Raw genomic sequence first — 23,215 nt, 5'->3', positions numbered from 1 at the left:
AATCACTGTAAAACCAGACTGAAATGCATTAAAAATGGAAGTTGTCTGTGTTTCATTTTTATTGAATTTGAAAGTCAGCTTGTCAATAAAATAGGCGAGTGTCTATTTCAGGCACTATGAACTTTACAGAAAGCAGGACCTTCGATAAAACCAACTTAGGAAGATTCTTCCACATTTCAGCTTTACGGGCAATATTATGATCCAGTTATACTGCTGCTTTTGCATGGGTTCAGGTACGTATTGACACATAACCTGAATAGCATGTACTAGCATCACTGTCGCTCCCTGGAATCGGCAAGGGCTGTCCACCACCCCGGCCACTCAGTAAAGCTTGCTCACCACCACAGTGTACTGTGCAGACCATATAATTATACCAATATATTGGGTGGGGGGTGAGGAGGGGAGGAGATCCCCATGGGTGCTATTTATAACGAAATTGTACATCGTTTATTTGGAACAGATTTGCGATTTTGTTATACAGCAAACTTCCCCTGATATGAATGATTTTTTTTCTTTTCAAAAAAAAGTGAATTAATGTTGTATAATTCAGGAGTTGCCTTTGCCATTGAGCACTCTTTCAACTTAGTTTTGAATCTTCTTAATACTGTCAGAGAAGTGCCACTCCTACCAGCTCCCTCCCAACATTACAGTCCAACTGGCATTGGGGAGCTGGTGGGCATGTACAGGCATGGGTCCAAGGAACTGTGCTCTTAATAGGTGAGGGTGGTGTGGAGCCGGCAGTGTAACTCCTGTCTGCCTGCTCCATATCGCGCAATACAAGTACCTGTAGGCCCTGTTTGAGCTTAAATTGTCATGAATATAACTCTAGATTTCAGATTAATCCTTGGGAGAAGGTGTAGGCATTGCTGTCACTCTCAGCAAACTGCACGGTGTGCAAAACCCAATAGACTGAAAGATTTTGACATGCACAGCAGTGCTTTTGTAAATATTATGTTTGTGCTAAACCCATTACTGTGCTTCATTGCAGTTGCCTTGAAGAACCACAGCTGTAACAAGATAGCCGACGGAAATGGTAACCACGGCAACAGGAAAGTGTCGGGATTGGCGGATGGAGTTCTGCCAGAGGGAGAGCTCTTATTGCAGGTCTGTGCTTCAGGCTATGTAACTGTCTGCCTCTTCCCTGGCCTGTCCCACTTAATGCTAAGATGCACTCCCATCTTTCTCTTCCTCATTGTATTAAAAATAAATCCTTTAGGAGCTCTGAATAGAAAGGTTTGCCATAACAGGGCACCAATTGGCCTTTGCAACAGATTCCCATGCACTTGATTATTTTCAGTGTGCAAGGATGAAATAGGGAGTTTCCATTGTGCAAGGAAAGGAGACAAACCTGAAGATTAAAAGGGCAGCAGCCCTATTGGAACTTGGCACCAGGCTCACTCAAGACGTGATTAATTCTGACAGTTGTACATTTAGTGAGTTAAGAGCACCAGTCAGCACTGTTCACCAGGGAGCTTTGAATGACCCTCAGTGTTTGAGACAAGCAAAGCTACACCACAATTACATGGCCACTCAACTGTTGAACTATATTTCTTATCTGGAGCAGCTTAAGACCAACAGCAGCTCCTTGGGATAAAAACAGAAAATGCTGGAAATGTTCGGCAGGCCCGGCAGCCTCTGTGGAGAGAGAAACAGAGTTAACGTTTTGGGTCCACGTTGCTGAGCATTTTCTGTTTTTACTTCAGATTTCCAGCATCCGCAGTGTTTTGCTTTTGCAGTATCTCCTTGGGATATTAGAATCAAAAGGTTTTGTGGCCATTTCTTTGTAAGTCCTTTTTAAAAAAAGATTGAACATTATAATGACTTTCTCCCTTAGTTCAGATGTTTTTCTTTCATCTCCACCCCATTTGCCCCAATTTCCCCCTGACTTGCAGTCCACCTTCCTTCAAAGATCCTTCTTAAGCTGGGGGTTGTCGGCCTCGGGCTTTTTCACTTCTGTAAAAAAAGGATAGGAAATGTTCTGCTAAGTATGTTGTCATCCCGTCCCACTATTGAGAAAAGTAAATGAAGAAAATTTTCACAACATCTAACTAACTGCAATAGGTAACCTCGACGGCTGTTTTTCTTGGCATGATATTGCCATGGTGCCCACAGCACAGGAAATAGCCTGCTTCATGCTGTGTTTGATCACCTTCATTTGGTACTTGGGTGTAATGCCAAGTGAGGTAAACCGGACTGTGGTGATTCATCTCGCTCTGCCCCAACTAAAATATAGAACCCACATTCCAAGTTGTGGCTCCTCCATCTAATGGCCTGGTTGAAGCTTTCCAAGAGGAAGAGCGAGTTTGAATGGCAAGCAGCCCTGGGACTCAACATCAGCTCCCTGGTTGGGTGTCAGTGCTCGCGGCTCAAAGTACCAAACTGTTTGGTGCCGCTGTTCTTTCGTTCTCTTGGCAGTCTGTCTCTAATGCAACCCCTGTGTCTCCAGCCTTAAATGGCTGGCTGACTTTACGTCGAGTTACATTGAAACTACAGCACGGAAACAGGCCATTCGGCCCAAGTGATCTGTGCCGGTGTTTATGGTGCACACGAGCCTCCTCCTTCTCTACTTCATCTCACCCTATCAGCATACCCTTCTGTTCCTTTCTCCCTCATGTTCTTCTCTAGATTCCCCTTAAATGCATCTATGCTATTTGCCTCAACCACTCTTTGGGTAAAGAAGTTTCTCCTGAATTCCCTATTGGATTTATTAGTGACTATTTTATATTTATGACCTCTAGTTTGGACTCCCCCACAAGTGGAAACATTTTCTCTACATCTACCCTATCCAACCCTTTCTCTTAAAAAACCTCTATCAGGTCACCCCTCAGCCTTCTCTTTTCTAGAGAAAAGAGCCCCAGCTTGTTCCGCCTTTCCCGATAAGTATATCCGCTCAGTTCTGGTATCATCCTTGTGAATCTTTTCTGCACCCTCTCCAATGCCTCTATACCCTTTCTATGGTATGGAGACCAGAACTGTGCACAATATTCCAAGTGTGGCCTAACCAAGGTTCTACATAGGTTTAATATAACTTTTCTGCTTTTCAATTCTATTCCTCTAGAATTGAACCCCAGTGCTTGATTTGACTTTTTAACGGTCCTTACTTTTAGTGATTTGTGTATCTGTACCCCCAGATCCCCCTGCACCCCTACCCCATTTAGACTCTTATTTTCCAAGGAGTAGGTGGCATCCTTAATCTTCCTACCAGAATGCACCACTTCACGCTCATCTATATTGAAATTCATTCGCCATTTACACGCCCATTCTGCAAGATGTTAACGTCGTCTTGTATTTTGCTGCAGTCCTCCTCAGTATTAACTGTACCCTCCAATTTTGTGTCATCTGCAATTTTGATATTGTACTTCCGATTCCCAAATCCAAATTGCTAATGCAAATGGTGAACAGATCCCTGTGGAACACCACTTCCCACGTTTTGCTAGTCTGAATAGCTACTCTTAATCCCTACTCTCTGTTTTCTGTTTTATAGCCAGCTTGCTGTCCGTTCTGCCACTTGTCCCCTGATTCCACATGCTCTGACCTTAGTCATGAGATTATAATGCGGAACCTTATCGAAGGCCTTTTGAAAATCCAAGTATATTACATCTACTACATTATCCTTGCCTATTCTTTCTGTTACTTGTTCAAAGAATTCAGTAAGGTTGGTCTGAAATCCATGCTGACCATTCTTTATTATATTTTTATTCTTTAGATGTCTTTCCATTACATCTTTGAGTAAAGATTCCATTATCTTTCCTACTACTGATGTTAAGCTAATTGGTCTATAGTTCCCTGGACTTGTTCTATCTCCCTTTTTAAACATAGGAATAACACTAACTGTCCACCAGTCCCCTGGCACCATTCGCTTTTCTAATGAATTTTTATATATATGTAATAGTACCTCTGTTATCTCCTCCCTAACCTCTTTTAATATTCGTGGATGCAATCCATCTGGACCAAGGGTTTTATCCCCTCTAAGTTTGATTAGTTCAGCAATTATCTCCCTCCTTTCTATCTTAAATGTTTTAATCTTTTTTGATCTCTTCTTCTAATGTCCTGCCCACCTTGTTAGTCTCCCAGTAAATACTGAGGCAAAGTAACTATTCAATATGTCTGCCATTTCACTGTCATTACCTGAGAGTTTATCTTGTGCATCCCTTAGTGGCCCTATCCCTATCCTGATTTTTCTTCTGTTATTTATGTGTCTGTAGAATACTTTACTATTTTTATATTCCTTGATAATTTACTTTCGTAGATTCTCTTTGCTTTCCTAATTGTTTTTTGACTCCTTTCCTAACCTCTTCATATTCCCTTTTGTCATCCTTTCCTTTATTGTCTATGTACTTAGTGTATGCCTTTTTCTTCAGTTTCAATTTCACCCTCTTTATTCATCCATGGTGTTTCATTATTGGCTAGTTTGTTCTTGCTTTCGAGAGGAATATACTTTTGAACTCTATTGATCACCATTTTAAAGATTTCCAACTGCTGTTCTATCTCTGTCAATTTTTTTTTCCAGTTTACCTCCCCTTGTTCCATTCTCATCCCCTCAATTAGCTTTTTTCCAATTTATTACTTTGGTCTTTGTTTTACTTACGTTTTTCTCAATCATTATTTTAAACCTTATTATGTTATGATCGCTATTGCCTAGATGTTTCCCTACGTTTACTTCTCTAATCTGCTCTGGTTAATTTCCCATTACTTGATCCAGCAGTGATTCCTCTCTTGGGCTTCTCACATACTTGGTAAGAAAGGAATCCTGTACACACTGTAAAAATTCCATTCCCTTTTCCGTTTTCCCGATCTCTTCTTGCCAGTTTATTTGGGGATAGTTGAAATCTCCCATAATTATTAGTCTGTCTTTTACTCATTTCATAGATTTGTCTACATATTTCATCCTCCACTTCCCTTCCACTATTAGGTGATCTGTAGAATACCCCTATTAACGTGATTGTTCACTTCTTATCCTTTGTCTCATGGAATCATAGAAAATTTACGGCACAGATGGAGGCCATTTGGCCCATCGTGTCCGCGTCGGCCGAAAAAGAGCCACCCAGCCTAATCCCACTTTCCAGCACTTGGTCCGTAGCCGTGTATGTCACGGCACTTCAGGTGCACATCCAGGTACTTTTTAAATGAGTTGAGGGTTTCTGCCTCTACCACCCTTTCAGGCAGTGAGTTCCAGACCCCCACCACCCTCTGGGTGAAACAGTTTTTCCTCAGCTCCCCTCTAATCTTTCTACCAATCACTTCAAATCTATGCTCCCTGGTTATTGACCTATTTTCCTTAGCAGAGAGGTCCTTTCTGTCCACTCTACCTAGGCCCCTCATAATATTATATACCTCAATTAAATCACCCCTCGGCCTCCTCTGTTCCAAAGAGAACAACCCCAGCCTATCCAATCTTTCCTCATAGCTAAAATTCTCCAGTCCTGGCAACATCCTCATAAATCTCCTCTGTACCCTCTCAAGTGCAATTACATTCTTCCTGTAATGTGGTGACCAGAATTGCACACAGTACTCATGCTGTGGCCTTACCAGTGTTTTATACAGGCTAATAAAGGAAAGTATTCCATATGCCTCCTTAACCACCTTATCTACCTGTCCTGCTACCTTCAGGGATCTGTGGACATGCACTCTCACTTCCTCTACACTTTTCAGTATCCTCCCATTTATTGTGTACTCCCTTGCCTTGTTTGCCCTCCCCAAATGCATTACCGCACACTTCTCCAGATTGAATTTGATTTGCCACTTTTCTGCCCACCTGACCAGTCCATTGATATCTTCCTACAGTCTAAAACTTTCCTCCTCACTATCAACCACATGGCCAATTTTTGTTTCATTTGCAAACTTCTTAATCATGCCCTCTACATTTAAGTCCAAATCATTAATATATATTACAAAAAGCAAGGGACCTAGTACTGAGTCCTGCGGCACCCCACTGGAAACAGCCTTCCAATCACAAAAACACCCGTCGACCATTACCCTTTGCTTCCTGCCACTGAGCCAATTTTGGATCCAACTTGCCACTCTCCCTTGGCTCAGTCCATATGGATTCTGTTTCTTTCTTAATGTTAGTTATGTCCCTTTTTTTGTACTGCCAATATGTTGTCTCGAATTAATTCAGCTACCTCACCCCCTTCCTTCCCTATCCTTTCTAAAAACGTTATATCCTGCAATATTTAACAGCCTGTCCTGTTCCTTATGTAGCCATGTTTCAGTTATCCCTACCACATCTGGCTCCTCGCTACGAACTATTGCCTCCAATTCCCCCATTTTGTTTGGGATACTGTGCACATTGCTGTACAGGCAATTTAATTTGTTTTTAGTAATCGTTCCCATCACTTTATTTTTAACAGTCGTTTTGTAGATATGTTCTATAACTGTATCTGTTCCCTGACCGTTTATGTTACCCTTATTCCATACCTTGGTCTGACCTTTACTCTCATTTCCTATTTCTTTTTTCTTCACTGAACTGTTTACTGTCCTCCTGGAATATCCAGTGCAGGCTTCTGAAGACTGACCCTGCCAGTCGCTGTACCACGGTATACAGCTGTATTTCTAATTTAAGGTTTCTGCATCATTTATTGAATACTCCTACACAATCCTGTGAGACAGCTGCAGGGACCGCTACACTGCGGGCGAAGACCATTGTCATATATTTGTAGGTCCATCAATCTCAAATCCTAAAACCTTGCACAGTAAACTCCAATCAATGTACATGAAACACTGTCCCTACATCTGGGAGATTTTTCTGACTGCTTCCTCAAGGAGCTGGATGAAGAGCACTGTTAGCAACTTGTAAATCATTAAAGAAGTAACCATAGGTTTGTGTGTAACTGTGGTCGTAGATCCCTTGGGGGATTCTTATGCTCTGTGCAGACAGATGAACTTAAATGTTTATAATCTAAAATGCTCACCTCTGGCACTCCACAGTTCTGCACTTACTGCTTCTCTCTCTCTGTCTCACGCCCTGAAAGCGCTGACTCTGGCTGGGTTCATCTCTTCACTCACTGGTACCCCTCCCTTTTCACTCACTTTCTCTCCTCTGAAGGTGGTGACTGGCTGGGTTCAGTTCTACTCTCACTGATTCCTCTCCCCTGAAAGTGCTCACCCTTGGCACTCCACAAGGATCCATTCTCTTTCCCATCTGCATGTTGCGCCTCAGTGACTTCACAGACTGGACTGTCCTTTTTGCAATGGTGTTCCATTGGGACAGGACCTCTGCCCACCTTTCTTCCACCACTGCACTCCCGAACTACTGTCATGTGTCAGCAGGCTCCCAATGGGTTTCCTGTCGCCAGAGCAAGCCCAACGGTGCAGCAGTAGGGGGAGCCCTAGCGCCATTGGAAAAAGTACCCCAAAGACAAACTGGCTGGGGAGCGCCCCCCCCCCCACCAAACTAGGCCTCCTCCCTCTAATTAAAGAATGTTGGGGCATTCCTGCCGCTACCCAGAGCCTAACATGAAGTTCCACCCAGCGGTCCGGGGGAGCAGCAATAACTGGGGCGGATGGGAAGAAAATGAGCCAGGGACCTGCCCCTTCCACCAGTATTTACATGTGACAGGTGAAAAACGGGTAGGTAACAGGGACAGGTCGAGGTGGGGTGGGGGGCTTGAGGTCTGGGCAGTGGAGCAACGGCAGTCCTCGCAGCCCTGATTTCTCAGTGTTTCTGTTGCAATCCTGCCCGCCGTCACTGAAAACCTTATTCACACCTTTTGTTACCTTTAGACTTGACTTCTCCTTGACTTGCCTTGACTGGTTAATGACTTCTGCCCTCAGTAATACCCAAATCATCCAAAACTTGCGTCCGAACTTGCACTAAGCCCTACTTGCCCATTACTTCCACCTTAACTGTCCTAAGTTGCTCTCCAACCTCCAACAGATTAATTTTAAAATCCTCATCCTCATCTACAAATCTTTACACGATCTCTCACCATTCTACTTCTGCTACCTTCTCCAGCCGTACCATCCATCCAGTGTCCTGTGGTCCTCTGATTTTTCAATGACAAAGCCTTCAGCGGCCTTACATCTACTTCTTGGAGCTCCCTCCTCAATCACCTCCACCTCTCTACCTGTGTTTAAAAGCCATCAAAGATGACAATTCCTTGACCAAACTTTTCCTTATCTCTCCTAACCATCTTGCAAATGCTCAGTGCGCTGCCCATTCATTTTCTCCTCTGTGATGTGTTGGAATGTTTTCCTACATCAAAGGAGCTATACGGATAGAAATTGGCGGCGGTAGTTGATATGGATGTGTGTGCACTCCAGTGAAGGTATCTTGCTGAGGAGCTCATTTTTCACATGCCCGCTTGGCTCAGTTGGAAGCACTCTTACCTCTGAATCACAAGGTTGTCAGTTCAAGCATCACAATGGACTTGAGTGCATAATCTAGGGTGGCATTTCAGTGCAGTACTGAGGGACTGCTGCACTGTTGGAGGTACCATGTTTCGGTTGAGATGTCAAATTGAGGCCCCATCTGCCTCCTTGGGTAGATTTAAAGGGTCCTGTGACACTTCGAAGCAGGAAGTCCTCTGCATATCCTGGTCAACATTCCTCCAAAAGCACCAAAAATAGATTATCTAATCATTTAATTAATTTGCTGTTTGTGGGTCCTTGGTGTGTGTAATTTATCTGCCGTATTTTCCTACATAACAGTGACTGTGTTTCAAAAGGAACTTAATGGCTGAAAAGAGCTTTGGAACATCCTGAGGACATGGTAAAGCACCATACAAATGCAAGTTCGTCTGAGCTGAGAAAGCGACTGTTTGCTGCCTATTTGTCTCTGCAATACAGTTATGCCTGATCCTATCCTCTCCAGGTGTCCATGCACATGTGCATTAACCAGGGGGGTCAATGGCCAGCAAGAACCTTGACTGATTTTTTTTTTCTCCCTCCCCTGTCTGACTCTGGGCCAGAGGCCATGAGATCAGTTGTTGTAGCTCAATTATTGCTATGATTGGGACAGACTGGGAATGGGACCGGTAACCTTCCGCTCTGAATGGCTCAGTGGATTTACCCGCTAAACCACTGCAATGTTCTCCCCTCTATTTCTCGTCTCTCCCCCCACCCCCCCACCCCAACTGTATGAGATACACAGTTAACATAAAATTGTTCTTTCAGTTCTTCAACTTTGGTTTGACTCTTGCTCAGGAGATAAGATGAAGGTCCCTGCATCCCGATAGTTATTGAGAGTCTTTAGGTGAAATTAGTTTGGACCATCTAAACCGGGAGCTTTCAAACTGCTTTCAGATCTGGTACCAATTTCACCCATGATTTATTAAAAGTATTTTAATTAAAATTGAATTGACAATCAGTTCTGAGAATGCATAAAGTTGTGGGAAACTCTAGGCTGATTGAGTCAAGTTAGGGGATACTCCCTCGTCCCTGAAACTGACCAGATGACATGCCTCTGAAAAGTAATGAAAACCACTAGTGTGGTTCTTGATGGGGCCATCACACCTGCATAGTTGCGGTTCCCCAGACATGTGAATGCTGTTAGTTCTCATGTACGAGATCAAATCTGTGTTACTGCCGATTATTTTGAGCTATTCCAGTGTGCAGCCGAAACGGTATCCATCCTCCTCTCTCTCCACTGATTATTCACTAGATAACAAACTACAAAGTTGAAAGGTCAGTATGATAACCCATTCCAACATCTGAACCTCTGATCATCATCTTCGTAAATATGTAACAACTGCGGCACTCTTGTCTACCACACATTACAAAAAAAACTTATATTTTTGTGAACTTCAGTCTCATTTTCTCTCTTCCGCCCCCCCCCCCCCCCCCCCGATCCCTCACATTCTCTCTCCTTTGCTTCTCCTGAAGATGTTGGTTCATTACTGTGTGTATTTTCATAGGCTGGTCACCCTCTAGTACATTGCCCAATTTTCACATTTTACATGTGAGAGTCCAGACATTAAAATCGTGGCAGGCTATTTGACTCTAGGGTGAGGACAGAAATCACAACCTTACCTGATTGTGTCCACCCAGGCCAACATTCATCAAGGGTCGCTGGATGACATTCAGTAAGCCCTGACAGATTTTCCTCTCTCTCTCTCGACCCACTTTTGATGGCTCAGCTGAGATCAGCTAACTCAGCACACACTGGGAATTGAAATTGGAACATGATCAGACCTGTACGGTACATGATGTAAGTCTGAGGTCATTATGCTGAAGCTGTGATCAGGCCACACTATGAGCACTGCACTAATTTCTGGTCACCAAGGAAAACGGCCAAGCCCTGGAACTCGTGCATAGAATGGTTCTGAAGCTGAGCTCCAGTGTCGGAGGACTGAGTTATGAGGAAAGGATAGCCTTTTCAGCTTTGAAAGGAGTTGAATGAGAGGGGACCACATAGAGGGACATAACTGATACGAATTTGAGGACGTCTGCTTCCATTGCCTCCTCTTATTCCTCCCATTCAATTACCCACACGTGACCTGGACGACACTGGTCAAAGTTACCAGCACCATCCGACGTGAATGTGACTAGTGCTCACTGTCCCTCCTCAACTTCACTATTGCCCTCAGCACTGTCAACCACTCCTTCCTTCTCGCAAACCCTTCCTCAGCAATCCACTTCCTTGGAATTGCTCTCTCCTGGTTCCATTCTTACCTGTTGCATTGTCTACACTGCATCGCCTCAATTGGCTTCTCCTCCCATTCCTGTGATGGAGTGCAAGGATCCATCCCTGATGCCTTCCCCTTCATCATTTACATGCTACATCTTGGTGACATAATCTGGAAGCAAGGGGACAACTTTCATGTGTACGTCAATTGTACTCAGGTCACAGAATCATAGAAAATTTACGGCACAGAAAGAGGCCATTTGGCCCATGTGCACTTCGGTGCACATCCAGGTTCTTTTTAAATGAGTTGAGGGTTTCTGCCTCTACCACCTTTTAGGCAGTGAATTCCAGACCCCTACCACCCTCTGGGTGAAAAGGTTTTTCCTCAGCTCCCCTCTAATCCTTGTACCAATCACTTCAAATCTATACCCCCTGGTTATTGACCTCTCTCCTACGGGAAATAAGTCCTTCCTATCCACTCGATCTAGGCCCCTCATAATTTTGTACATCTCAATTAAATCACCCCTCTGCCTCGTCTGATCCAAAGAGAATAACCCCAGCCTATCCAATCTTTCCTCATAGCTAAAATTCTCCAGTCCTGGCAACGTCTTGGTAAATCTCCTATGTACCCTCTAGTGCAATTACATCCTTCCTGTAATGTGGTGACCAGAACTGTGCGCAATACTCAAGCTGTGGCCTAACTAGTGTTTCATACAGTTCCAGCATAACCCCCCCTGCTCTTATGTTCTCTGCCTCAGCTAATAAAGGAAAGTATTCCATATGCCTTCTTAACCACCTTATCTACCTGTCCTGCTACCTTCAGGGAACTGTGGACATGCACTCCAAGGTCCCTCACTTCCTCTACTCCTCTCAATGTACTCCCTTGCCTTGTTTGCCGCCCCGCCCCCCTCACAAATGCATTACCTCACACTTCTCCAGATTGAATTCGATTTGCCACTTTTCTGCCCTCCTGACCAGTCCATTGATATCTTCCTGCAGTCTAAAACTTTCCTCCTCGTTACCAGCCACACGGCCAATTTTTGTATCATCTGCAAACTTCTTTAACATGCCCCCCTACATTTAAGTCCAAATCATTAATATTTATCACAATAATCAAGGGACCTAGTACTGATACCTGCGGAACTCCACTGGAAACAGCCTTCTAGTCACAAAAACACCCATCGACCATTACCCTTTGCTTCCTGCCACTGAGCCAATTTTGGATCCAACTTGTCACTCTCCCTTGGATCCCATGGGCTTGTACTTTTTTGACCAGTCTGCCATGTTGGACCTTGTCAAAAGCCGTGCTAAAGTCCATGTAGACTACATCAAATGTATGACCCTTCTTGTTACCACCTCAAAAAATTCAATCAAGTTAGTCAGACACGTAACAAATTCATGCTGACTGTCCTTGATTAATCTGTGCCTTTCTAAGTGACTGTTTACCCTGTCCCTTGGAATTGATTCCAATAATTTGCCCACCACCGAGGTTAGACTGACTGGCCTGTAATTATTCGGTCTATCCCTCGCTCCCTTTTTAAACAGAGGTACAACGTTAGCAGTCCTCCAATCCTCCAGCACCACGACTGTATCCAGTGAGGATTGGAAAATGATGGTCAGAGCCTCCGCTATTTTCTCCCTTGCTTCTTTTAACAGCCTGGGATACATTTCATCCGGCCCTGGTGATTTATCTACTTTCAATGATGCTAATCCCCTTAATATTTCCTCTCTCACTAAGTTTATCCCATCCAATATTTCATACTCCTCCTCCTTAACTGCAATGTCTGCATCATCCCTCTCTTTTGTGAAAACAAACGCAAAGTATTCATTAAGAACCAAAACAACATCTTTTGCCTCCACACATAGGTTACCTTTTTAGTCTGTAATTGGCCCTACTCTTTCCTTAGTTATCCTCTTGCTCTTAATATATTTATAAAACATTTTTGGGTTTCCCTTGATTTTCCTTGCCAATATTTTTTCACGCCCTCTCTTTGCTTTCCTAATTTCCTTTTTAATTTCACCCCTGCACTTTTTATACTCCTCTAGGCTTTCTGTAGTATTGAGTTCTCGGTGTCTGACATAAGCTTTCCTTTTCTACCTTACCTTGCGTGCTCCTTGAGATCCAGGGGGCTCTAGATTTGGCAGCTCACCCTTTTTCTTTGTGGGAACATGGTTACTGTACACCCCTTGAATCTTCCCCTTGAATGCCTCTCACTGCTGTGACATTGATTTACCTTCAAGTAGCTGCTTCCAGTCCACTTTTCCTAAATCACTTCTTAGCTTAGTAAAATTGGCCTTTCCCCAATTGAGAACTTTTACTCCTGTTCTATCTTTGTCCTTTTCCCTAACTATGCTAAATCTAACTGAATTATGATCTCTACCACCAAAAAGCTCTCCCACTGATACTCCTTGGGCTTGTTATGTACTGGCTAAAAAAAGTTCTCCTGAACGCAATTGAAGAATTTTGCACCCTCTATATCCTTCACACTGTTTGTGTTCCAGTTAATATTAGAGTAGTTGAAATCCCCTACTATGCCCTACTGTTTTTGCATGTCTCAGAAATTTGCCTGCATATTTGCTCTTCTATCTCCCTCTGACTGGGGGTCTATAGTACACTCCCAGTAGTGTGATTGCCCCTTTTTTGTTCCTTAGCTCAACCCATATGGCCTCATTTGATGATCCTTCTAACATATCATCCCTCCTCACAGCTGTAATTATTTCTTTAACCAAAATTGCCACCCCCCTCCCTTTTTTATCCCCTTCTATATCTGTCTGCCCCTTTTTAAGCCATGTTTCTGGAATAGCTAAGATATCTTACTGCCACGTGTCTATCTGTGCCCTCAGCTCGTCTGACTTATTCACTATACTTGCATTGAGGTATATACCATTAAGCACTGCCAAACTCCCTTGCTGTTTACTTTCTAACCTGCCTTCCTAAGTCACTTACTAATTTTCTGCCTTCTATCTCCGTTCTGATTCTGAACCATCTGAATCTGCACTCAGGTTCCCATCCCCCTGCCAAGCTAGTTTAAACCCTCCCCAACAGCAGTAGCAAACCTCCCCGCAAGGATATTGGTCCTGGCCCTGTTGAGGTGCAACCCATCCAGCTTGTACAGGTCCCACATCCCCCAGAACTGGTCCCAATGCCCCAGGAATCTAAAGCCCTCCCTCCTGCACCATCTCTCCAGCCACTCATCTATCTGCTCTATCCTCCTATTTCTATACTCACTAGCGTGTGGCACGGGAAGTAATCCGGAGATTACTACCTTTGAGGTCCTGCTTCTTACTCTCTTTCCTAACTCCTTAAAATCTTCCTGCAGGACCTCATCCCTCTTTCTACCTATGTCGTTGGTACCAATATGGACCAGTTCTACCTCTCCAACTCATCCGTCGACCCAGCAGCTTTTGTTACTTTCCAACTGCTTATCCAACATTAGGACCTGGATGAGCTGTTACTTCAGCTCAGTGCCAGCAAAACTAAAACCATCCTCTTTGGCTCCCACAAACACCTACATGTCTCCAGCCTGTGGGCTCGACTCAGAGCTTAGGTTCCTTCCCCAAATCCAATTGGCCACCAAGACTGCTTTCTTTCCTCTGTAATATCGCGGACTACACCCGTTATTCCTATAAGTATTACCTCGAGGCTGAATTCTCCAATGCCCTTCTTGCTCACCTTCCCAGTTCCACCCTCCATAAATTACAAGTCATCCAGAACACTGCAACTCATGTTTCACACACACAGAGCGCTGTACACCTGTCACCTGAGTCCTTGCTAGGCTGTACTGTTCCTGGAGAATTGACTTTAAGATCCTTGTCCTCCTCTACAAATCTGTCCATGGCCTTTTCCCGACACAATCTCCTCCAACTCTTTGTCTCTGCACATGTCCTCTGGTGCTCCAACAGCAGCCTATTTGTTGCTCCCTACTCTACCACTCGTGCAGCTCCTTCAGCCACTTTGGAGCAGAGAAGACTCAGAGGAGATTTAATAGAGTTTTCTTTAAATTATGACGGGTTGGGAGTTAGTGACGAGAGGTCATCAATTTAAAATAGTCAAAGAAACACACTCTGGCCTAGAGATGCATACCATATAATAAAATGATAGAAAATAATAATTGCACTTACATCCTGCATTATCATGTCCAAAAATCTCAAAGCACGTCACTGAATTACTTTAGTGTTCAGTGAGTATTATACGGATAAACACACAGGTCATTTTACACAAGCAAGGACCCACAAATAGCAATGGGATCAGTGATAGTTGATCTATTTTTGGTGCTGATGGTTGAGGGAGGAATGTTGGCCGGGACAGCGGGAGAATGCCCGTGTCTTCTTTGAATAGTCCACCTGATCAGCTTGATTAATCATCCAAAGGACGGCACCTCCAACAACGTAGCACTCCCTCAGTACTGCACTGGAGTGTCAGTTTAGATTGAGCTCAAATCTTGGTATGGGCCTTGAAGTGACAACCTTCTGATCCAAAGTAAAGAGTGCTACTGGGCTAAGCTGACACAGAAAGCTGGTGATACAGTTACAACAATACATATTGCAGAAAAGTGATCCTTGAGTCAAGTTTTTGATTCAACTTGTTTTGGCTCAGAATCATGGTCCATGAGGTAAACATGAATGATATCTCTGTGGGTTAAGTTTCCCAGAATCCAATATAACAGCCATCAGCTATTAATTCTCTAAGTGATCAAACAGCTGTCGGTTACAGGGATGCCAAAAACCAAACGTTTTAAATTCCAAGGAAGTGAAACTTCAAATCCTAGGCAAAGTTTCTTCACGTTGCTTTACTCTCCCAATCAGAATCACAGGAGGTTTTGTTGCTTCTAACTTTCTATGGCATCTGCTGTCGAAATAACTTGAGATGGAATCGTAAGAGGGCTGAATGGAGCTGCACTGAAATGGGTAACCATGATTCAAATGGCTGAGTGAATGAGTGCACCACACAGTGAGGGACTGTCCCATTCAGCCCAGGAAGACCTCAGTTTGGCTCCGTGCAGCGTGGCGGATCCAAAGGGGTTTCTCGACCGAGACAAATGGGAGTTGGGAAGCCATTATTTGGTATTCAGTGCCTTCCACCATTGTATGTTTTATTTGCACCAGTTTTCACCCCTCCTCCTGAAAACATGGAATCCTGTTGGGCTATGGTTCTGCTGTCGCAAACAACCCTCCCTGTCCCTCACCCAAACTGCACACTCTTCACATTAGTCTAGACAGGGTGTATCAGCAGGCTATTTGGAGGGCATCATCCTTGACATTTATATGTCCAGTAGGAGTCAATGGAAGTGATCAGAAGGAACCCTGGCAGATTATGGGCCCTCCCCAGCACAGGGGAGCTGATTACCATACCACAGGGTGTAGATAGCCACAAAACTACTGGGGCAATAAATCAGGGTCATGTCCTTCGTCCTTAACACAAAAAAGCTAATGATGACTCAATGGAAACCTACCATACAATAACACAAGAAAAGTAAACCAGAGTAGTAAAAAGAAACTATTCAAAGGAAAACGTAAACGATGTCGAAATCTCGTATATAATATGCTTTTAATGTACATTAAGCAAACAATAGAGAAATCATTCCTTAAAGTTTTGCTTTAAAATAATATCTATTATTAATAACAGGAGGGTAGAACTTGGCAGTAAGAAAAAAAATGATTTGACTTGTCAGTTTTGGCAATGCGCTAGGAAAAATGTTGTTCCTCTTTTTCTTCTCCTCCCCATGCCCAGTTTCTGCCAAAATCTGTTTTTTTTTATTACTGCAAGAATTCTCACGATTGAACTGTGAGCCAGAGAGCAGCGCGGGATAAAAGAAATTATTTTGCTGGTATGGGGCTTAGTTGTTTGTCAAAAAGCTTTGTGACTCATGGCATTCTAGCTTTTATAATGTCAAAAAGACAGATATACCAGGGTAAATTACAGATTGAAAAGACACAATTCATAGCAGTGTTGACGTCTACTTTTCCAGCTCCCCCTCCCCCCTCCCCCTACCCCAAGCCTCAGTTGGTAAATGTGTCATGTGGTGTGGTGTTAAGATGATCCCACACTCATTTCCCAGTCTGTGCTGAGCCAGCTGATCTCCGATAGAGCAGTGATTGAGGTCTCGGTGCCCCTGGGCTCGGTAAGGGCAAAATAAGCCAGGCTTCTTTATTTCATTCTTGGGACCTGGGCATTGCTGGCAAGGCTGGCATTTACTGCCCATCCCTAGTTGCCCTGCGATGGTGGTGGTGGGCTTTCTTGAACTGCAGAGCAGTTTGTTACAACTGATTGGCTTGCTAGGCCAATTCACGTGGCTGTTAAGAGATAACCACGTTGGTGTGGGACTGGAGTCACATATAGACCAGACCGGGTAAGAACGGCAGGTTTCTTTCCCTAAAGCACAATAGTGAACCAGTTGGGTTTTTACAACAACCTGACAGCGTCGTGGTATTAGTATCATGAATCATTTCCAGGTTTTAAAAAAACTGAATTGAATTTCTCAAACTGTCATGGTGGGATTTGAACTCTCATTCTCTGGATTACTAGTTCAGTAACATAACCACTACTTTACCATACCCATAACGTCTATGCTACCATACCCACTCCCTCCCCTACCATACCCATCCCTTCGCTCCCCCGCCCCCCCCCCCCCCACCGATTACTTTTCAGTGACTTCTGTTGAACGTCTGGTTTGGCTCCGATGCCCATATGAAGGTATAGCCTGCTCTCACACGTCTGGTTTAAACATGAAGAATGGCCATTCAGGGGGCCGTTAGCACTTGTGGAATCCTATTCCAGCAAGGGTCAGCATCTTAAGGAAAAAACGGGAGAAAATTGAAGGGAATGGGTGGCACCCGGTTACCACACCAATGCTGCTCAATTTATTTCTGTGCTGAAGGTCTTTGACGCTCAGCTAACTTACTTTTACGACCACATACATTCCTCACGATTCTTGTTGCACTACATCATCTGCACTGAATCTTGGAACGGGATTTGAGTCTCATCACACTGGATCAGCAAGGCTCCTGTCCAAAATGGTTAAAAGCCGAATATTCACTGCTCCCTCATATGGGAGACCTTGGGGGTAGTTTTGACTTTGTGCACTATTGTAAAACTGGTGATAGTGAATCGGCTGCCCGTTGACGTTAGTGGGAATAAAAATCGGGAGACTTAAAATGGGTTGCCGATTTGCTATCGCCCATTTTGTCCATCACTCAAAGTCCACCCCCAATGTGCAACTTGTAGAGGAGTGACCTGTATTTATATAGTGTCTTATTGCAGACTTCAGAAACATTTCAAAGCTCTTCATATACAATGGATTGCTTGGAAGTGTATTGAGTTGTTAGGGAGCAACTGTGGCAGTTGTTCTACGCAGAGCAAGATCTGACAAATAACAGAGAGATAAACGAACAGTCAGTCAGTCAACATGGTCGTGGTTGAGGGAGGAATGTTGCTTAGAAACTCCGGGAGAACTCTCTTCCCCTCAAATAGTGTCATGGGGTCTTTTAATATCCACCTTTACAGGTGGATGGGATCCCTGTTTAGTTTTTCATCTAGAAGACAGCAGTACAGCACCCGCCCAGTACTGCACTGGAGCTCCACCAGCACTAGTTCATGTGCTCAAGTCCTGGAATGCTGCTTGAACTCTCATCCTTCAGAGTTCGACTGCTACCGACTAAACCAAGCTGCCAATAATAAATCGATTTATATAATGCCTCATCAAATCAAAACATCTCAAAGTGCTTTACACAATTACATAGAATTAACGCACAGAAACAGACCATTCGGCCCAACTGGTCCATGCTCCACACGAGCCTCCTCTCACCCCTCTTCATTTAACTCTATCAGCAGAACCTTCTGTTCCTTTCTTCCTCATGTGTTTATCTAGCTTCCCCTTAAATGCATCTCTGCTTTTCTTCTCAACTTGTAGAGGAGTGACCTGTATTTATATAGTGTCTTGTGGTAGTGAGGTTCTATATAAGTTTAACATAATTTCTCTGTATTGAATTCTGTCCCTCTAGAAATGTACCCTTGTGCCTTTTTTTTTGCTTTTTTTTAATGAATGAATTAATTGCTGTTGTTACTTGGGCAATGAGACTAGTGTGGACTTTTACACATTTTCAGGGCTCGAAGTTAAGACTCCAGATCCACTAGGCTAGGAGATGACAGAAACCAATAATCAACAATTTGTTTTGTGAATTTTTTTTTAATATAAAAAAAATTTGTTGCTCCCTGGTAGCTCGGTGTAAAAAGGCACTGTCCGGTGTAGTACTGAACCAATGCTCAGTGTGTTACTGTATTGCTTGGTATGTAAAGGCACTGCCCGGTGTAGTACTGAGTCAATGCTCAGTGTGTTAGGGTATTGCTTGGTGTATAAAGGTATTGTCCTGTGTAGTGCTGAACCAGTAGCTTGTTGTGTAAAAGCACTGAGCCGTGGAGATCAGGAAGATCTCCAGTTTGATCCCCAGTCTGTGCTGGAGAGTGGATTTTGATTGAGGATAGATTTGGGCTCTGCTGTGGTGCTCTCCATGGTTGACATACGCTGGGCTCATCCTTGAGAACAGACACTTGGATGAGGTATTGTACAGTTGCTGATGCCTATTGAATTGTATCTCAGTGTGGCTCTTTGACTGTTGAGGCAGAAAGAAAAGAAAGGCCTGTATTTATGTTGTACCTTATCATGCCTATTAGAAAGGCTTCAGAGCCCTTCAGTTCAATTAATCACCTTGGAAGTGCAGTGAAGAAGGCAGATATTTTGTACACAACAAAATCCCACAAACAGCAATGCAGTAAATGACCAGTTACTCTGTTTTTGGTGGTGTTGGTTGAGGAAGGAATCTTGGCTGGTACCAGGAGAACTGCCAAGTCATCATCAAATAGTGCATAGGATCTTTTAAGATTCACCTGAAACAACAGCACAAGCAATCACTGCTTCCATTTAATATCTTATCTGGTGGGTGGCACCTCTGACAATGCAACACTCCGTCAGTACTGCACCGGAGTGGCCAGCGAGATTTTGCACTCAAATTCCTGGGAGGCAGCTTGAACCCAGAGGAGAGTGTTCTACCAACTCACCAAAGCAGAAACCTTAGAATAAGTATCCTTCACTGATTGGCTAACACTGGTTGGACTGTGTTCAGATTGTACCTCAAGCAAGACGCACATTCTGGTCCCGTACTCAATTTATTGGTCTTGGGTTTAGTAGGTCAGTGTCAAAGTGGAGCCCAAAACCTTTTAGTTCTGAAATGGTTGTTCATCTGGTTGCGGGTCTTTGTGATTGAAAACCCAACAACAAAAGACTAATTTTCAAATGCTCGATCTCTTTGTTAAAAAAGGTGTTCGGTGCCTGGCTGTTGTCCTGTGTGTATGTATGATCAAACCAATTGTCCCTTTGTACGTGTAGGCTGCAGCTGTTGTCGATCCATGAATGCACCTTCCGGCATTTGTAAATTCCATCAGGCTCTGGATGCTTCCATCAAAGAAGCAGAAGTCAGGATTTAAACTCAGGGGTTGGTGGTGAGACAGGGTTTTGTTATTATTCAGAAATCAGCCGCTCACAGTCCTTGTGGATCTCAGTTCTCCAACTGCTCAGAGTGTACAAACTGCTCCTGTCTATTCTTGTGTTACTATCAATGGTCCTTAGTTGTACCCGCATGTCCAGAGGTTCTCTCTTCTCCCCTGCCAAGGTCTAGTTTTGACTCTGCAATTCTACTTGTGTTACATTTATATTTAGGATTGCTAATAATCCAGCAATGAATAAAAGAAGTAAGTAGGTTATTCGAGGTTTAAAACAGCTTTACATTTAGCAGTTTCTGCTGGCTTGCAAATACCATCTTGCAGACTGACTGACTGGCTTGCCAAGTCTGGATCTAACCAGTTGGCTAATTCCAACATTAATATAGCACTTACTGATGTTGAGGGAATGTCCCAAACTGACACATCATCGTGCTACCTGAGTGCTATATTCCCAATGTTTTCATTAGTATATTTATTGGTAAAACAGTTGATTTATATACCTGATGTAGTTTTACCTTTAGTTTTATTTCCAGGTTGCACTAACCATTAATATTAATTTCTGTATTGTTTTTCCTTATAGGCTCTTAATGGATTTGTACTGGTCATCACAGCCGATGGACTTATTTTCTATGTTTCTCATACAATTCAGGATTATCTGGGATTTCACCAGGTTAGTATGAAACTACCATGATACCCACTATTCTAGTCCTTGTGTTTTAAAGAGTTAGTCATAGATTAATGATTTACCAAGAATAGGAATTTCTGAAATGGAAGTTCTTACCAACTAGAAACAAACCTGATTTCCCTTTGGATAAATGTGAAATCTGTGTGTGTCAAACTAGAATTCCCTCTCTAAATCTCTCCACCTCTCTCCTTTAAGAAGCTCCTTAAAACCTACCTTTTTGACCAAGCCTTTAATCACCTGTCCTAATATCTCCTTATGTGTCTCGGTGTCAAATTTTGACTGATAATCGCTCCTATGAAGCACCTTGGGATGTTTTACTACGTTAAAAGGCGCTATATAAATGCAAGCGATTGTTGTGGTAAAGCCCAAAGTTCGATCTCTTGTCTGCACTGAGTTAGGTGACCTCAAGAGATTGCAGTATGGGTATTACAGTTGGCCTCTGTTCCCTTGGGCTGGGGAGCAGAAAAAATCATCCATGGTACGTGCTGCTGATCATTATGTAATGACCGTGCTGGAAGGTTGCGTGTGTGGTGCATGTACGAGGTAAGGACAGGATCATGCTCCATTATAATGACCCCACAGTCTGTCTGCTGATACTCACTATTTAGGCTCGCATGTGAAGATTGGGCCACTAATGCAAGGCACTGGACTACTGTTGGCATCTTAAGCACTGTATACTCCAGCATGAGTTAGTGTCGTTGGGGGAGAAATTTGGAGGAGGAAGAAGTGAGTTGATTGAGTCTGTCATTTGAGATGGCTGCCACATCCAGCTCCATTTATGGCTAGTAAAAGGTAGTTATAGATGGGCAATTTAGTGGTGGGAGGTGGGCAGTGCAACTCCTGATATAGAAGACCTGAATGACCGTATGAGTTGAATAGCTTGCAAGGCACGCTCTTGTTTCTGCCCCCTTGCTTTCCAACTGTGCAGCTTCGTACACGAGGGCCTGGCTGTGTTTAACTTTTCATGGATGCTGGTTATCTCTGACTAGTCCCTGACCGAGAGTTGTCACTTGTCTGCTTTTGGAGTGAGTGGGTGTCTGGAAGTTTTTAAAGTGTTAACCAAACAATTAATAAGTCCAGTATTTAAATGGAAATCCATATCTCCAATTTCTGTGCTTTATTTCATGTGGAGTCATTGATTAACAAAGTCCAAATTGAAGCCATGATCATGATCCTTATTAGCTTTGGGCCTGGCAAATGGAAGCTACAGCTGCCTTTAATGCTTTGTGAGGACGGTGATATTTAAATGAGTGACTATATTTTAATCGTTTTTAATGCTACGGGCCCCGGGCCCCCTCGGCCGGGCCGCGGGCCCCGGGCCCCCTCAACTTGGTTGCACTGAGCCATGTTGAATGAAGCATTAAAAGTCCTCCAATAAACAATGGACAATTAATATCATCTTAGTTATATCGAAACTACAGCCCAGAAACAGACCATTCAGCCCAACTGGTCTTTGCCAGCATTTATGCCCCACACAAGCCTCTTCCCTCCCTACTTCATTTAACCCTATCAGGATATCCTTCTATTCCTTTCTCCCTCATGTGCTTATCTAGCTTCCCCTTAAATGCATTTATGCTATTTGCCTCACCTACACCTTGTAGTAGCATGTTCTACATTCTTACTACACATTGGGTAAAGAGGTTTCTCCTGAATTCCCTATTAGATTTAATAGTGACTATCTTATATTTATGACCTCTAGTTTTGGACTTCCGCAAGTGGAAACATCTTCTCTACGTCTACCCTATCAAACCCTTTCATTATCTTAAAGAATTCTATCAGGTCACCCCTCAAGTTGTCTCTTTTCTTAAGGGTAAAGATATCCTCTCAGGATAGGTGAATCTTTTTTGCACTTTCTCCCATGCCTCTATATCCTTTCTATAATATGGAGACCAGAACTGTGCACAATACTCCAAGTGTGGTCTAACCAAGGTTCAATTAAAGTTTAACATAACTTCTTTGCTTTTCAATTCTATCCCTCTAGAAATGAACCCCAGTGCTTGATCTCCCTTTTTTTATGCCCTTACTAACCTGTGTCGCTACTTTTAGTGATTTGTGTACCTGTACCCCTAGGTCCCTTTGCTCCCCTATCCCATTTAGACTCTTATTATCCAAGCAGTATGTGGCCTCCTTATTCTTATTACCAAAATGCACCAGCTCACACTTATCTATATTGAAGTTCATTTGCCAATTATCCGCACATTCTGCAAGTTTATTAATGTCCTCTTGCATTTTGACGCATTCTTCCTTTGTATTAACTACACCCCCCAATTTAGTGTTGTCCGCTAATTTTGAAATTGTACTTCTGATTCCTGAATCCAAATCATTAATGTAAATTGTGAACAACTGTGGTCCCAGCATCGATCCCTGTGAAACACCACTTCCCGCCTTTTGCCAGTCTGAGTAGCTACCCTTAATCCCTACTCTGTGTTTTCTGTTAACTGTCAGCAAACAACAGAGATAGGAAATGTGC

At 43.4% G+C, this 23,215-nt stretch overlaps 1 protein-coding gene and 1 long non-coding RNA gene across 2 annotated transcripts in view; one reads left to right on the top strand and one right to left on the bottom strand.

The window, feature by feature from the left end:
• Positions 1–23,215, top strand: part of LOC137323889 (aryl hydrocarbon receptor-like) — a 181,548-nt gene that overhangs the window by 77,350 nt on the left and 80,983 nt on the right. The window contains exons 3-4 of the mRNA XM_067987936.1: positions 989–1,104; positions 20,641–20,730. Coding sequence (XP_067844037.1) covers positions 989–1,104; positions 20,641–20,730 — 206 coding nt within the window. The remainder of the gene's footprint in view (positions 1–988; positions 1,105–20,640; positions 20,731–23,215) is intronic.
• On the bottom strand, positions 25–14,759 carry LOC137323890 (uncharacterized). The gene is made up of 4 exons (XR_010963465.1): positions 14,687–14,759; positions 10,612–10,736; positions 9,970–10,101; positions 25–1,953 (listed from the first exon to the last, which is right to left on the bottom strand). It is a non-coding gene; the product is annotated as an uncharacterized lncRNA (long non-coding RNA).

Source organism: Heptranchias perlo, chromosome 7 (genome assembly GCF_035084215.1).
Source record: "Heptranchias perlo isolate sHepPer1 chromosome 7, sHepPer1.hap1, whole genome shotgun sequence".
NCBI lineage: Eukaryota > Metazoa > Chordata > Chondrichthyes > Hexanchiformes > Hexanchidae > Heptranchias > Heptranchias perlo.
Note: the sequence above shows the minus strand (reverse complement) of the source record. Positions and strands in the feature narration are given on the sequence as shown.